A 15,053-nucleotide genomic window follows, 5' to 3' on the forward strand; every position below is an offset into this window, starting at 1 on the left:
AGAAAAACTAAATTTATGGCGGTGACAAATCCCACGTGGCTCCTCAGAGATAAATAAAGCCAAACTAGATTCTTCTCCTGCTTCTCTGTTGCCTGGTGAGCGTGAGCGCGCACGGATCCACGGGCTGCTGATGAGAGAGAGAAAGAGAGAGCGGGCGTGGACGCGCCGGCCTGTGTGTGATTGTGGTGTTAGTGCTCGTGGTGGTGTGTATGTGTGTGGGAGCAGGAGGGGAGACTCTGCAGTGTCTTGGCAGCTGCATTAGTGCATCTCCCACCGTCCGTGATGCCTTCACGGCCAATGCCTGCCTCCTCCGCGTCCACTTGACGAGAGAAACCGAGATGAAGTCGTCGGGAAACTGAGCCGGACGTTCACACATTGCTCGCTGTATGCCCCGGAGACAGTCCGGAGCGCTTCATTCACGCAACGAGAGCCCGTGACGAGAATTTTTAATGGAAAATGGCGATAGGCGAAAGGTCTTGCAGCATCGTCTGCTTGCTATCTATCCAGATTATCTTTATTTTCAGCGCATCTTGGCCTGGAGCGCAGGGTCTCTTCCCCCAGCAATACACGTAAGTAACCCTCAGAGAAAACGCAGCCGGGCTCCGATGGGAGACAACTTTGGGCTTGACCACTTCGCTTTGCCACCAGGAGATACTCCAGTCACCCTGCATGCTTTATCTTCTGCTGTTATGTAATTTGACAGGGTTGGCGATTACATCAATGTAAAGGCAGGTTATTTAAAGAGCTGGAAGGTGTAGTCCACGCTATGATATATAGGGGTATATAGGTATATTTGTAGGGTTAAATGAGCAATCATATTTCAGTGTTCCTCCCAAGCAGAAGACCCCATACTGTAAGTGTTTGTACATCAAGTTAGGCAAAATTAGGAGCATCTGGCAAATGATTAATCCTCCCTATTAGCCATATGATGAGTTAGAGCCTTCATCTGATGTTCTGCACAAATAGGATCTGAGGGTTTTACCCAGTGGACGACTGTGAATATTAACTTTGACTTTCTCAAAAACCTGTTTAAAAACAAAAAACAAACAAAAAATTTAAACTGCAAGGACGTACAGGGAAGTTTAAGGTGAGCTAGACTGTGGCTTTAATTAGTTGAGCTATTTGGAGAATTTCTATTTGACATGCAACATTAAGTCTGTGCATTCATAAAACTGGTAAGGCTCTTTTCCTTGTTTCCCCTGTTGTTCTTGTGCTCCACTAAGTGCTAGATCTTTCCATGATGGCTTGAAAAAAACCCATCAAACAGTCCTATCATTTCCTACAACCTCTTGAGGAAACCACACTGTGCACTGTACAATACAAGTACTCAAAGCTACTATTTAGCACAGCAGAAGAAAGGTGTGGTTTTACTGTGGCTTCTTGCTGAAGGCTGCATTCGAAATACCATTCCCCTTGTTTTTCAATCAATCTCCTGCCCAGTTCTTCAATCCTAACCTTTAACCCGTTACAGTTAAGTACAGCTGGCACTTAACTTGAGACTATCTGGGCCCAACTCCAGGCTCAGCGATCGGGCTGCTCAGGAGGGAGGAACAGGCCAGATGGTCCACTCATCTCCAGGGCACATGCTGAAGAATTTCTGGCCAATCACAACTGGAGATATGAGGTTTATTTACCAATTAGAAAAGAGGGGTCTATTCTATAAACCAGTCAAGTGTGGGCGTGTGCATATGTGTGTGTTTTATGATGAAATGGGTTATTTCAAGCTGCTGCTTTCTCCTCCTCCTCCTCCTTTCTGCTGCTTTTTTCTGCTGAGTGCTCTGAAACAGCTCCATAGTCTTGTGCCCTGGGTCGCTTCGGCTAAGCTAAATGAAGCGGTATTGCGACGCTGTAGAACAGCTTCTCATTCCAATTAAGAATTAATACTGCAGCAGCGTGGATTTATACCACTTCTCCCTCTCTCGCTTTGCTCTTTCTCCTCCCACCCTTTCTGTCTTGATACGGCCTCTCCCTGCTAATAGATAGATAGATAGATAGATAGATAGATAGATAGATAGATAGATAGATAGATACTACAAAAAATATGTGTTTTTGTAGTAATAGCCTGCCATGCTGCAGGCATTGCAATCCGCCTTCCTCATGTTCTGACATCTAGAACATCAATGGGGGAAAATCAAATTTTTTTTTTTATGTTATTTTATTGCAGTTATTCTCAGACTGCAAAGGAGCTCATGACCTGTAAAAGTTTACATTAGAAATATGTGTTTTGAGAACATTGATCAAAATGCCTTTGTTAAAGTACTCAAATTCAAATCGGAGGTACTTTCACTTTATTCGAGTACAACCTTTTTTTAAATTCTGCATCAGATTTCAGCTTCTGTTATTTACTACTGTTATATTTGAAGCTTGACCATAATAAAATCATGCTAAAAGTATTTTGCTTAGTGGATGAAACTTTGCATAAACCTTGCCTATGGCACAGTGGGTCCCAACGTTTCTACAGCGTACACAAATATTCTATACAAATCCCACAATCGCATTTATTTTTACATTTAACACATTCATAATACAGAATTGAATGTCAGGTTAGAGTGGTGTGTCACAATACAATGAATCAGAGAGCTATACTATAATAATCATAGTGTGTGTATGTTTGCATGAATAGCATGAATAAAACCTCCTGGAGGTATCATGGTTATATCGTTATTTTTGACTTATTTTGGCTGCAGCGATGAAAATCTAATATTATGTCATCACTAATATGGCACATATGACACCTTGAATGGGGCTGTTTTTCACAGCGAGTACTTTTGTTTTGGTGCCTTTATGTACTTTTTATGTACTTCGCCTGTCACTGCAAAATCATGTGTAATATGCAACACGTGGAGTTGTAACAGGGCAGAGAGGAAATCTTCTTTTAGTTAAATCCACAACGCTGATCTTTCTCTCAAGGCCACTGCTGGTGTTGCAGTAGAACTCAGTGTCTCGAGTAGCTTTGTGTTTTTGCACAGCACATGAACAGACATTAAAGGAAGCAGGCCATGTGTTAACAAAGCCAGGTACTGTTGTCAAAAGAAGATTTTTAGTTTGCGGGATGGATTTGAGGAGCAGCAAGATACGGATAGAACTGAGCAAGCATCAGTAATGGCGGATAAGACAGTTTATGAGCAGCATAAAAAGAGGCGGGTTGCAAAGTGGCAGTCAGCTTGTCTCTGTCTGATTTAATTACTGATTTCCAGTAACCCAAACCATAGATAACCATAGATCGAAGGATAGATAGATGCTTTATGGCTTTTCCGTCTGCTCCTTATACCCCACCTATGGCTCAGCTGTTCCTCTCAACCTTTTGCTCTCTCTGCTGCAAGTGAATATGGGTCACATCATGTAGTGCTTCTCTATCTGTCTTCACAGCGTTGTGTGACTATAGCCGGTAACAGAGTAGAGGCACAAGAGTGCTTTGCTGTGTGGCACCTGTACTTGGTTTTCTGATGTCCCACAGGGCTTAAGAGGAAGTGGAGCACACAGTCAAAAACTTTAGATTGTGCTTCAGCGGCACTGAGTCACGGGGTCGAAGCTGCTCTGCAGTCATGTAACAAATCTAATTTAGACACAACTTTTTTAGGGCATTATAACTGAAACTGTGAATAAGGAAGCTTGGTGTCTTCAGTAAGCTATATGCCTTATTTCAGAAAGACATTAAAGTTACATTTTAGAAACAAATCTTTCCTTTATGTGGAAAAAAAGCTAACTTTTAGTCGGTTTGTGGCTACAACTGGACACCAGTCCCCTATATGATTGCTTACTGTGCTGTCTTCAGCTAGTCGTGAGGAAAATGTGGAGAAATGCACAGTTGTCAGTCCAAAATGGTAGCATGAGAAAAGCTCAATTTTTGGAGCCAGCAGCAGCTCTTGTCAAAATTCAGATGTGCCAGAAACTCAGGATAGTATTCTCACCACTGCAGTAAACCCGATCTGCAAAGATTTTTATAATAACACACAACAGACTAGCCGGCACAACAAAGTGTGCACTGTTTTTTTGTGTAAAGTAAATAAATAAAATGTTTTGTAGCATTTTCAGTAAAAAGTGTGATAAAAAAGTGTTTTTATCCAGGTTTGAGTGTTGCAGAAAAGCCACATATTCATAATGCTGATTCTTTTTTTTTTAATCTATGAAGATTAACCCCACACATTTGTTTCAGCAAATGTCAAAACATATGGGATGCAGATGGAGGACGTGTGTTAATGAAGCAGTCATGGCATCTGACATGCTTCAGCTTTGGGATTGCTCAGTGTGTTCATGATCGTAAACATGATATTGTTTTGCGCCATGTGACATTTAAGCAACCTGTAGGATTGCTGGGATTAATGTAACTGATTGCCCAATTTATAGGTGCCTTTTAAAGAAATCCTAGCATCTGCGACAAAGTCTTTTTGTCTGTATCTACTTTGCTACTCCTGCCTTTGGATTTGCTCCTTTTACAGTTTTAAATGAACGAGAAAGTAATCATTGCAACAGATTATGCATACAGAGTATCTATTTGTAGTCTGGGTTGCACTGACCAATCACATGCGAACGAAGCAATTTAGCTTTTAGTGGCTCTCCTCTAAAATGCATCTGCATTTGGAAGCAGTCAGTAATAATGACTGGTGCAACAGCAAGTGTTGGCATGGCATGGATATCTGCTGGTTACACCGGAAGCCCCGAAAAATGGACCACTGCCTCCAAAGGCTGAGTCAGCAGACAAACTGACTGTTTTCCAGACTGATGACAAAGTAGGTAAATGCAAAAAAAAAAAATCAGTCTTTAAGAACAAACAAACAATATTTTAATAATATTCAAGATATTTTCAGTTAATCAAATTAATGTAATCCAGATTTAATAGCACCAGCAACCTGAGAACACTTTGGAACAGAGTGCATTTTAAAGGCTTTATTTAAAGCGTTAGATATTTTTCCGATTGCATCCCTCTATAGAGAGGGAAAAGGAAAGTGTGCATGCTGTTTCTCTTTTCCACAGCACGCCTCGCTTATTTCTACCACTGCCTCGAACGCCTCAAGGTAAAAAAGAAATTCACTTTCAAATGGATCAGTGTGAAGACATGTCAGGCATTCAGTCTTATAATAATCTTAAATGGGCCTTTAAAGTGATACTCTTGATGTTCCTGGATTTGAAAAAAAAAAAAAAAGGTTATATCTTAGTTTCTATACACGGTTCCTGTAGCTGGGCACTTCCCAGAAACCCAGAAGTAAATTATCACTTCAAATAGAAGAATGTGAAAGTGTCTCGCACCGTATTAAGAGCTGTCTGATCTTCATCAGGTCTGCGCGTCCTCGATTTCAGCTGGGCTAGAAAAAAGAAAGAAAAAGAATCCTTTGCAGCATCCAAAAAGCTGTCTTCCTGTGGATTCGGGCAGTTGAGTGAAGATTTGTGGCTTGTCCGACAGCGGAAACAAGCCCAACAAGACTTTAATCAGTGCTGTTGTCTTGTAACTCTGCTGGGAGCTGTCTGACTGATAATGAATCGACTCTCTGGGCACTTACAGGTCTGATTACTTGATTTCCTGGTTTGACTTATTTAGGTAGAAACTAAAATGAATATTTCATCTCCAGAAACTTTTCTTAAATCTGACTGAAGTGAAGTACAGGATTGCAGGGGAATATATAGTAAGATAGTCAGAGCATAACACAAATATTGTGTTGTATATTATATAGTATAATAACTATATAGTATATAGTTTAGTCTATAGTCTTTTAAAGCATATTTTTACATTTATGTAGTAATGGTTGACTGCAAGATTTTGAAGGAAACTGATTTTTATACTGCAGGATCCCTCTTTTGTTCTGGTAGGTTGTGTAGGATTGGGTGCCGCTTTGAAATCGCAGCTTGCGATGTGATTATGTCACAGCATTTATTATTTAAAATGGAAGAGCACATGCTGTGCTATATTTATGATATTGATTTAAGTGCAAAATTCTTATTTAAATGAGTAGTTGAAGGAAGGCTGTACATTTAGTTAAAATACATTCGTGGAATAGGATAACATATTTAGTTACCCTAAAAGAATTCAGCACACGTAGTAATGGAATATCTTGAATTTTATAAATCTGGTCCTTCAAGTGTTTTCCCCCTCCTTATTCTCTATTTGTGTTTCTCATTTGTAAAAAATTGTAAAGTGCAGAAAAGTCCAACAATAATAATAAAAATAATACTATGTACTTTGAAACTTGAGAATCCAATCAGAGGTGTGAAATCAGAGGTGTGATCCAATCAGAGTAGTAGCAAATTCAAACTAATTTGTTGCTGTCCTTGATAACACTGCGCCAAACTCCAGAATTTACCCCAAATACAAAAGTTAGCTTTTAATTTAATTAATCCACCTGCAAGGTTTTTTTTGTACCTCCAACTCTTAATCAGACATCAGCCAATGAACTGTGAGTTTCATATCCATTCAAACTGTAGAAGTGCTACGTTTTAGCTGCTTTATTACCTTGATGGCAAACATGATAGGTCTGTAAATAAAGTGATAATAATGTGACCATTTAGTTTTAAAATATACTAATGTCTCATGCAGAAGGTTTCCTTAAGCTCTCCCTCAGTCTGCTCATATTTATCTACATGAATTCCATTTAGTAGGATTGTATGAAAACAACTGATAAATTATTTAGTGTGTTAGGCTTTGAATGTTAACTCTGCAAGGAACTGTGGAGCGGTATTATTCCCTTTCATTTCCTATTGTATAGTTCAGTGTTTAGTGTATCCTAAATGCTCAAGGAGATAAGAAAGGAAATGAAGCCCCTTTCCTTAGTATTTAGAGAAAAGAGTGACACTTAGATATTTCCATGTCGGTTCAGTCAGTTAGGAACCTTTCCAGGCACAAAAAGACTATTTGACTCCAACCTAATTATTTTAGTCATGAATTAACCTTTGTGTGGTAGGTGGACTGACATTATAGAAGTAATTAGTGATATATCATCTCCAAACAAGTGCGTTTTCCCCTAAAGAACAGTTTTAATGTTTTCAAAATAGCTGTCCCCAATGTCAGCATCAATGTTTACGTTTCTTTTATGGGCAGTACTTGTTAATTAGGGAAACTCCACATGGAGAGGCGGAGGAGGTCTTGAATTGAGGTCCGTTGCCCTTTCTCACATAACAAAGCACTCAAAACGGAGCAGCCCACTTCAGACAAATTCATGCTTCATTTGGGTTAAGGGAGGGAGCCTGCATAATGACCATTTACCCACCTGTGTATCAGACGTATCCCAACATGAGTCATATGGTCTTTGTGCTAGGGAGCAGGCAGTTTGGACACCTTTAAATGTCTGATGTCTGTGTTCTGAAAACAAATTCTGAAAAATTCACGGCTGCAGTGGATGTGTGAAAACAGCTAGAGATTTGTATATGCTGAATGCATATGCAGAAAATCAAAATCAACAAAATCAGTAGGATGAAAAGTAGAGAAGGTTTGGTGCCATTTCTGTGTTTTACATATAGTGTATTTAAATGTTTTTCCCTTCCAAACACTATGTAACACCATCAAGGTCAAATTTAAGGTCAAACTTGATCATCACTGGCTTTTATTCCACAGTGTCCCAGGTTTTCAGTTTTGACTGCTTGTTTTGTGTTTCACCTTTAATTAAATATCGTCCGGTCTCATGTGAGGATTACACTGGATACATAATAGATTGGATCATGGACATACAGGGAATACTGTGTGAAAGTGAAACAGTGTCTGTTTAAATCTGACAAATAGTGTCTCTGCTGTATTGATACGAGTATAGTTTACTGGTTTTTGATCGAATAGAAAATAATGAATGAAGTTTTAGTTTATTGGCATTTCTTGGATTAACCAGTCCGCATCTTGAAACGTTACTAGGGAAGACACTGAGTATGTGAGTGTAGCTTGTAGTATAAAGCACTTTCTCCAAAAGTTGATTCTGTTCATCTGGACGTAGCGTTTTGTGGGAGAAACGTTTCGTCACTCATCTGAGTGACTTCTTCAGTCTCAGCTGACTGCAGGTTTCCCCAATCTTATAAACAGTAAGATTGCCCATTGTTCCTTCAGTGGGCTGGTTTCAGTCATTATGCAAATTTCATTGATAGTTTGTGGCTATAATGTTGCCTTTTAAAAGATATTCAAACACACATTGAGTTTTTCAAAATACAAAAACAAGAAAAGACAGATTTGTGCAGATAAGTTCAAAAACAATTACCAGTGATAATGTTTTTCTGCTTACTCTGCTGCATTGGAAGCCATTATAATTGCAGTGTGGATGCATATTTTTGTGGATGCATATTTTTTAAACATATATCCAAACTATATAACAATTGAAGAAATAAATACTTATATTAAGTACAGACAAGCTTGCAAATCATATGCAATTACAGATGGTTGCAAGAGCAACATTAAAAACATCCACACTGACCAAAAAAGCTGTTCTCTCGCTCTGTTGCTGCAAGAAAAATGAAGCATGTTTGCATAAAAGATGTGGTAATCTGTGTGCAGTTTCCTGCTATTTTTGTTACATCACTGATTGTTTCTGTGAAACAGATACACCTATCTATTTCATTTGTTTTGCATTGTGTGACAGTCAGCCTCCGGTGTTTATCCACAGGATGATGCACTGGGCCAGGCGTATCGAGCAGGAGATTGACAGAGTCTTTCAGCACATCACTGGAGCTCAGCAGTTGAAAGGGGTGAGTGTCTGCTTCTCTCATTCATCACAGTGTTGGATAAACTCAATAAGAAGTGCACCGAGCAGAGAGGTCAGCGTGCAAATTGACTGTAACTCCATTAAGTTGAAGATCCGCAGCTAAATAGGTGCAAAAAACCAGAAAACAGTCACAGTCTGTCTCACTTAAACCACATTGTTTCCTTGTTTGGTGGTTTTCTGGGATCCCTGCAGAGCCAATAACAAAAAATAATGTTTTCTCAGAGCAGCCATAAATCTTTCTCTTACATTTTTTTCTCTTTAGCCGTTATTTTTAGTACGTATACTCTGCTTTTAGACATTTTAGATACATAATTTTGTATTGCGTTGTGTTTGCAATAATTATCAGTTTTGCGTGCACTGGATTATACACCTGAAAGTGAAAGAGATGCCTCAACACACACCTACAGTGGTTAGATTTAGAATATCTGAATTGAGCTTCATGAAATCAAGATCTTTAATAACACCTACATTCATGAATACTAATTTAGGCCTTTCATGAGCTGATCATATAATAACTGTGTGCATTTTGAAACTGTTCATTTTTGAACACATAACAGGTATTTTCCATTAAGCTCTGAGTTGGAAGTCATTAATGATTGTTTTTTACATTACAGGTACATTAGAGTAATCTTATTCCAGGGTCTTTTGATTCTGATTCTGTGCGTTAAATTCCATATTAAATGGTTCTAAACAATATCCAGTCAACTTGGATCTCAGATTCCAACTCTGCTTTTTCCAGCTGAATGTAATAATGTAAGCAAAAGGCTGAAAAAAAACCCCCAAAAACATTTCCACTGAAGGTTTTTTACAAAATGGGATTTTGATTTGTTACATTCACTGACTGCAGGTAAATCCAGATTGTACTTGTTTTTATTTTTGTCTAATTGTTCACAGTGATCTGGTAGACTGTCATTAGGAGTGTATTCAGTTTTCTTTTACTTTTCATTTCCAGCATATTTTCAACATTATTTAGTGTAACAGGTGGCTGGGAGGGGTTGTCCCTCTGAAGGCAAGTGCCAGAGACCAGGACCAAAGATCATCTGTAGGGGGCAAGTGATCCCTGCTCTGAGGAGATGTGTGGGGGCGTTCCCTCAGCAGAGAGCAGTGGCACGTGTCCTCTCTGTTTGTGTCACACCATAGCAGATGGTCAGCCTGCAGTAATGCCTTGATTTGAAACTCACTTGTTCATTCAATCCTCATTAATCCCGCCATGCTTTTAAATCACTGCAGATCTGTTCAAGATTGTTGTCCTTTGCTTAGAAAGTTTTCTCTTGGTGAGGAAACCGTTTTTCACGTCAGGCATCATCTTAATTCCTAAACCAGGGGTTCGCATTTATAGATAACTACAGCTGTCACAGTTAGCTGGGTGTAGAGTAGTTCCTTGAGGACCCCAAAGGCTGAATTTGAGAGGCATGAAAGTATCAGTAAAATTCCAAAAACACTGGTTACCATGACACTTTGGGAATATAAGATCAGTGTAAGGAAGAGGACTCCCTTACTATATTTATTTATATTATACTATCTGTATAGCACTTTAGAGCACACCTTTCACTTTATTAAAAGCACCTTATCAAGCACTTTATTTAGCATTGCACTTTAAGCATGGATTTGCACAGTAAAACATTTGCACACAAGAAGTTTAAATATTTATTGACTATTTATTGGGAATTTTAAAATCAGTTGGTAGCCTTATTTCAGATCCTGCACAGCTGCTCCTCATCAAGGAATGTGGTGGTTGTCTGTCAGGAGAAAAGAATGGTGATTGAAATTGTGATTAAGGTTTACCAGTAAGGAAAACTAATGCAAATGGGTGTGCAATCTAGGGATAAAAGTAGTGCAAATAAGTGTAAGATAATGATTACTCACCTTTCTTGCCTGTGTCCTCCTCAGGGTGTTTGGGCAAATGTTTCCCCGGGGGTCCAGACACCATTTAAAGGTTCCGGGAGAGACCATTGGTAGAGAGTGTGGTGAATCTTTTTGTGCTTGGGTTTCTGGGTTTTTATAATATTGGGTTTGGTGTAATATTAAAGTGTGAAATATTTATTAATATGTAAATGTGAAATGTATTTGTGTATTTATTTATTCTTATTGATATATTGTATACTGTGGTGGAAGGTTGGGATTTAATAACTTGAGAGTGGAATAATGGTTAAGTCTGTGACAGCTGAACATATTTAAGGCTGCCAGTTGTCATTAGTTGTGGATTTTTTGTGCTGTGAAGAAGCTCGACAAATTGTTGTAAGGAGAGCTGCATAGAAAATAAATACTTTGTTCCACTACACTTGTCTTGGTCCACCTCACTGTGTTTCCAGCCGCTAAGGGCCGCCCTGTTACAAGTGGTGTCAGAAGTGTGTCACTCATGCCACAGTGAGAAGATGATGACAAGAGGTGGAAGAAAACCAGGCCAAGAGGAGCAGCCTGATGAAGGAGTTGGAGCTTCATCTGAGCTACAGGCCATGGCAGCAACAAGCCCTGAGGACAAATTGGAGGAGTTGACAGGGTTGGTGAAATCTCTTATGCGGTCTCAAGCAGCCAGAGACCAAAAGTGGGAGAAGGATTTGTCACGTCAGGAGCAAAGGTGGAAAGGCATGCAGCATCAATTTCAGCAAATCCAGCAACAAGTTAACGCTGTAATTGAAAAGCCTGATCCACCAGAGGTGCCAGCGCCCCCTACAACATCTGAAGAACAAGAACTTGGATTCAATGGTGAAGACATTCCAGTGGCCAGTGGGTCCTGGTCTTTAATTGAACCGAAAACTTTTTCCTCTGTCAACAGAAGATGACATTGAACATTTTCTGACAACGTTTGAAAGAATGGCAAACGTGTGTCGATGGCCCAGAGATGAGTGGGCTATTCGTCTGGTTCCCCTGTTGACAGGTAAAGCCCGCACAGCCTACATTCTTATGGATTTAACAGACTCTGAGAATTATGATAAGGTGAAAGAGGCAATTCTGGCAAAATATGAGATCACTGCTGACACCTACAGACGCCGCTTCAGATCTCTGAAAGTTGAACCAGGTGAGACGCCACGTGAACTTTATGTAAGATTGAAAGACCTGTTTTCGAGATGGATTAAACCTGAAAAATCAACTGTAGAAGAAATATCTGAGCAGATAATTCTGGAGCAGTTTTTGAGAATGGTTAATCCAGAGCTGGAGATCTGGATACGTGAGCATGACCCGAAGACGGCAAAGGAAGCAGCTAGCCTCGCAGAGGTTTTCACTTCAGCCAGAAAAGGAAGCAAGAGCACCTACTTCAGCCGGGAGACCCACTACGCCCAACCAAGTAAGTCCATTGGGGGTGAACAGGGTTCTGGTCAAGTTCAGGCTAGAAATCTTTCTAGTTCTAGGCAGCTCCCTTCTCATAGACCTCACAATGTGAAGAAATCCTTTAAGTCTCCAGTTCAGGATATTAAATGTTATCACTGTCATAACTTTGGCCATACACAACAATTTTGCCCTGCCCTTAAGTCAAAACCATCTCTTTTGTGTGCAGTTCCAAGACCAGCCACAGAGCCGGTAGGAAAGAAAGCTTGTACTGTCCCTGTTTTAATTAATGGGCGTAAAGAGGAAGCTTTGCTTGACTCTGGGTGCTTCCAGACTCTTGTACACTCCAGCATAATTTCAGGAGAAAAGCTAAGTGGGGTTGGGGCTACAATAAGTTGTGTGCATGGAGACGAACACAGGTACCCCACTGCTGAGGTTTACCTGACAGTGGGAGGTCAAACCTACTTGTTAGTGGTAGCTGTGGTCCCCAGTTTGCCATATTCAGTGATACTTGGTAATGACATCCCCACTCTTTTTGATCTATTACATCAGTCAGATTATGACCCTCAAGTGAGGGCTGAGAAAGACATTCAAGGCTTTGGTAATGAATCTGGAAGCTCACTTCCTCTAGATATGACAGTTGAGCCATTTAAACCCTGTCATGTAGTCACAAGAGCACAAAGTGCAAAGGAAATGATGCAAGAGCTACCCTTTTTTGAGGAGTCTCTTGAAACAGAGCCAGGGAAGATTAGGAAGTCTAGGGCTCAGAAAAGAAGAGAAAAGTTCAAAGGCTCAGGGGAAAAAGGTACAGCATTGTTTCCTAAGCCAAATAACCAACTTGAGTTTGATGTTCCCTCAGATTTAGGTGCAATTCAAAGAAGCGACCCTACTCTAAAACCCTGGTTTGAGAAGGTAACAGAGGTAGAGGGGGCTAGTCAAGGTCAGGTAAGCTGTCTTGCAGACACTGTTTACCTAATTAAAGGAGGCATCTTGTACCAGAGAAAGGGGAAGTGCGAAGCTGTGGCACTCCCACAACAGTTCAGGAACAAAGTTATGGATTTGGGTCATTCAATTCCATGGGCAGGTCATATGGCTTTTCACAAAACACTGAACAGGATCAGCAGCCATTTTGTTTGGCCAGGGATGTATGTCCAGGTTTCTGAGTTTTGCCGTTCCTGTGAAAAATGTCAGTTGACCTCAGGCAAAGGAGTAGCGCGAGCCCAGTTGCAACCACTGCCAATTATTGAAACACCGTTTGAGAGGCTAGGCATGGATATCGTGGGCCCTTTAGAGAGGAGTTCCACAGGTCATCGCTACATATTAGTCATATGTGACTATGCAACACGGTTTCCTGAGGCCTTCCCACTCAGATCAATTAAAGCTCGTCACATTGCTAATTGTCTTCTGCAGCTTTTCTCTAGGGTAGGCATACCAAGAGAAATTCTGACGGATTGTGGAACGAACTTTCTATCCAAGTTGTTGCAGCAGGTTTATAAGCTGTTAGGGATAAAGGGACTTAAGACCACCCCGTATCACCCCCAAACGGACGGGCTAGTGGAGAGATACAACCAGACTCTCAAACGTATGCTGCGCAAGTTTGTCTCTGACACAGGTGCTGACTGGGATCAATGGCTGCCATACCTTCTGTTCGCCTACCGGGAGGTCCCGCAGGTTTCTACTGGCTTCTCGCCTTTCGAACTTTTGTACGGTCGCCAAGTGAGAGGCCCCCTGGATCTGCTTAAGGACTGCTGGGAGGACCCCAAAGCAGAGGGTGAAAACATTGCAGCCTACGTAATTAACATGAGAGAGAGATTGGAGAAAATGGCATCATTGATGCAAGACAACATGAAAGCTGCACAAAAACATCAAAAGACTTGGTATGATCAGAAGGCCAAGGATAGGGTCTTCCTTCCAGGTCAGAAAGTACTGTTATTGCTTCCCACCAGCGATAACAAGCTGCTGACAAAATGGCATGGACCATACGAGATCGTCAGACAAGTGAGTAAAGTCACTTATGAGCTGAATATGCCAGAAAGAGTTAAAAAATATCAGACATTTCACATGAACTTGTTGAAGGAATTCCACAGCCGACAAGAGCCGGTTTATCAGTTACTGGTGCGTTCAGTTAAGGATGAGGAGGTGACTGAGAAGTTCTTTCCAACTAACATTCAAGTTTGTGCTTCAGTTGACCTTTCTCATTTGTCTCCTACTGAGCAGGCTGATATAAAACCACTCGTGGACCCACAGCTCTTTCGAGAAACACCAGGCTTCACATCACTGGTTCAGCACAAGATACGGGTGAAGGAGGATGCACCCGTTCGACAAAAGAGCTACAGAATTCCAGAACGGTTGGTGCCAGTGCTGCAGAAAGAAATAAAACTGATGTTGGACCTGGGAATCATTGAGGTGTCAAGTAGTGAGTGGTGCAGCCCGATTGTTTTGGTACCAAAGAAAGATGACACTCTGAGATTCTGTATTGATTTCAGATATTTGAATGCAGTATCCAAGTTTGATCCCTACCCAATGCCCAGGGTGGATGACCTGCTGGAGAGAGTTGGATCAGCAAGGTACATTACAACACTCGATCTGTATAAAGGATACTGGCAAGTGGCTTTGGCACCAGAAGCGAAAGAGCTGACAGCCTTCAAAACTCCTTTTGGTATGTACCAATTTAAAGTCATGCCATTTGGGCTTCAAGGTGCACCAGCGACATTCCAACGATTAATGGACCATGTACTGAGAGATGTGTCAGCATTCTCTGCAGCATATCTGGATGACGTGGTGGTGTACAGCCAGTCCTGGGAAGAGCATGTCACTCACCTACAGAAGGTGCTACACTCCATCAGAATGGCTGGACTGACTATTAACCCCAAGAAGTGCTCCGTAGCCAAGAGAGAAGTCGAGTACTTGGGCTTTGTGGTTGGCTCTGGGAAGATAAAGCCGCAGGTTGGAAAGATTGAAGCAATTCAGTCCTTCCCAGTTCCGACAACAAAAAGGAAGGTGAGAGGTTTTCTGGGTCTAGTAGGCTGGTACAGAAAATTCATACCTTCTTTCGCAGAGCGATCCACTGTACTGAATGACCTCACAAAAGGCTCAGCCCCCAACAAAGTGCGTTGG

General features: G+C 40.9%; 1 protein-coding gene across 1 annotated transcript in view; it reads left to right on the plus strand.

Annotated features, from left to right (window-relative positions):
* The first annotated feature begins 128 nt into the window (after positions 1–128).
* LOC102788387 (voltage-dependent calcium channel subunit alpha-2/delta-2-like) overlaps positions 129–15,053 on the plus strand; it is a 47,156-nt gene continuing 32,231 nt past the window's right edge. The window contains exons 1-2 of the mRNA XM_006783313.3: positions 129–569; positions 8,571–8,652. Of these exons, the coding sequence (XP_006783376.1) occupies positions 457–569; positions 8,571–8,652 (195 nt within the window). The 5' untranslated portion in view covers positions 129–456. The remainder of the gene's footprint in view (positions 570–8,570; positions 8,653–15,053) is intronic.

The sequence above is a fragment of the Neolamprologus brichardi genome, chromosome 5, assembly GCF_056152115.1.
Source record: "Neolamprologus brichardi isolate AB-2024 chromosome 5, ASM5615211v1, whole genome shotgun sequence".
Lineage (NCBI taxonomy): Eukaryota > Metazoa > Chordata > Actinopteri > Cichliformes > Cichlidae > Neolamprologus > Neolamprologus brichardi.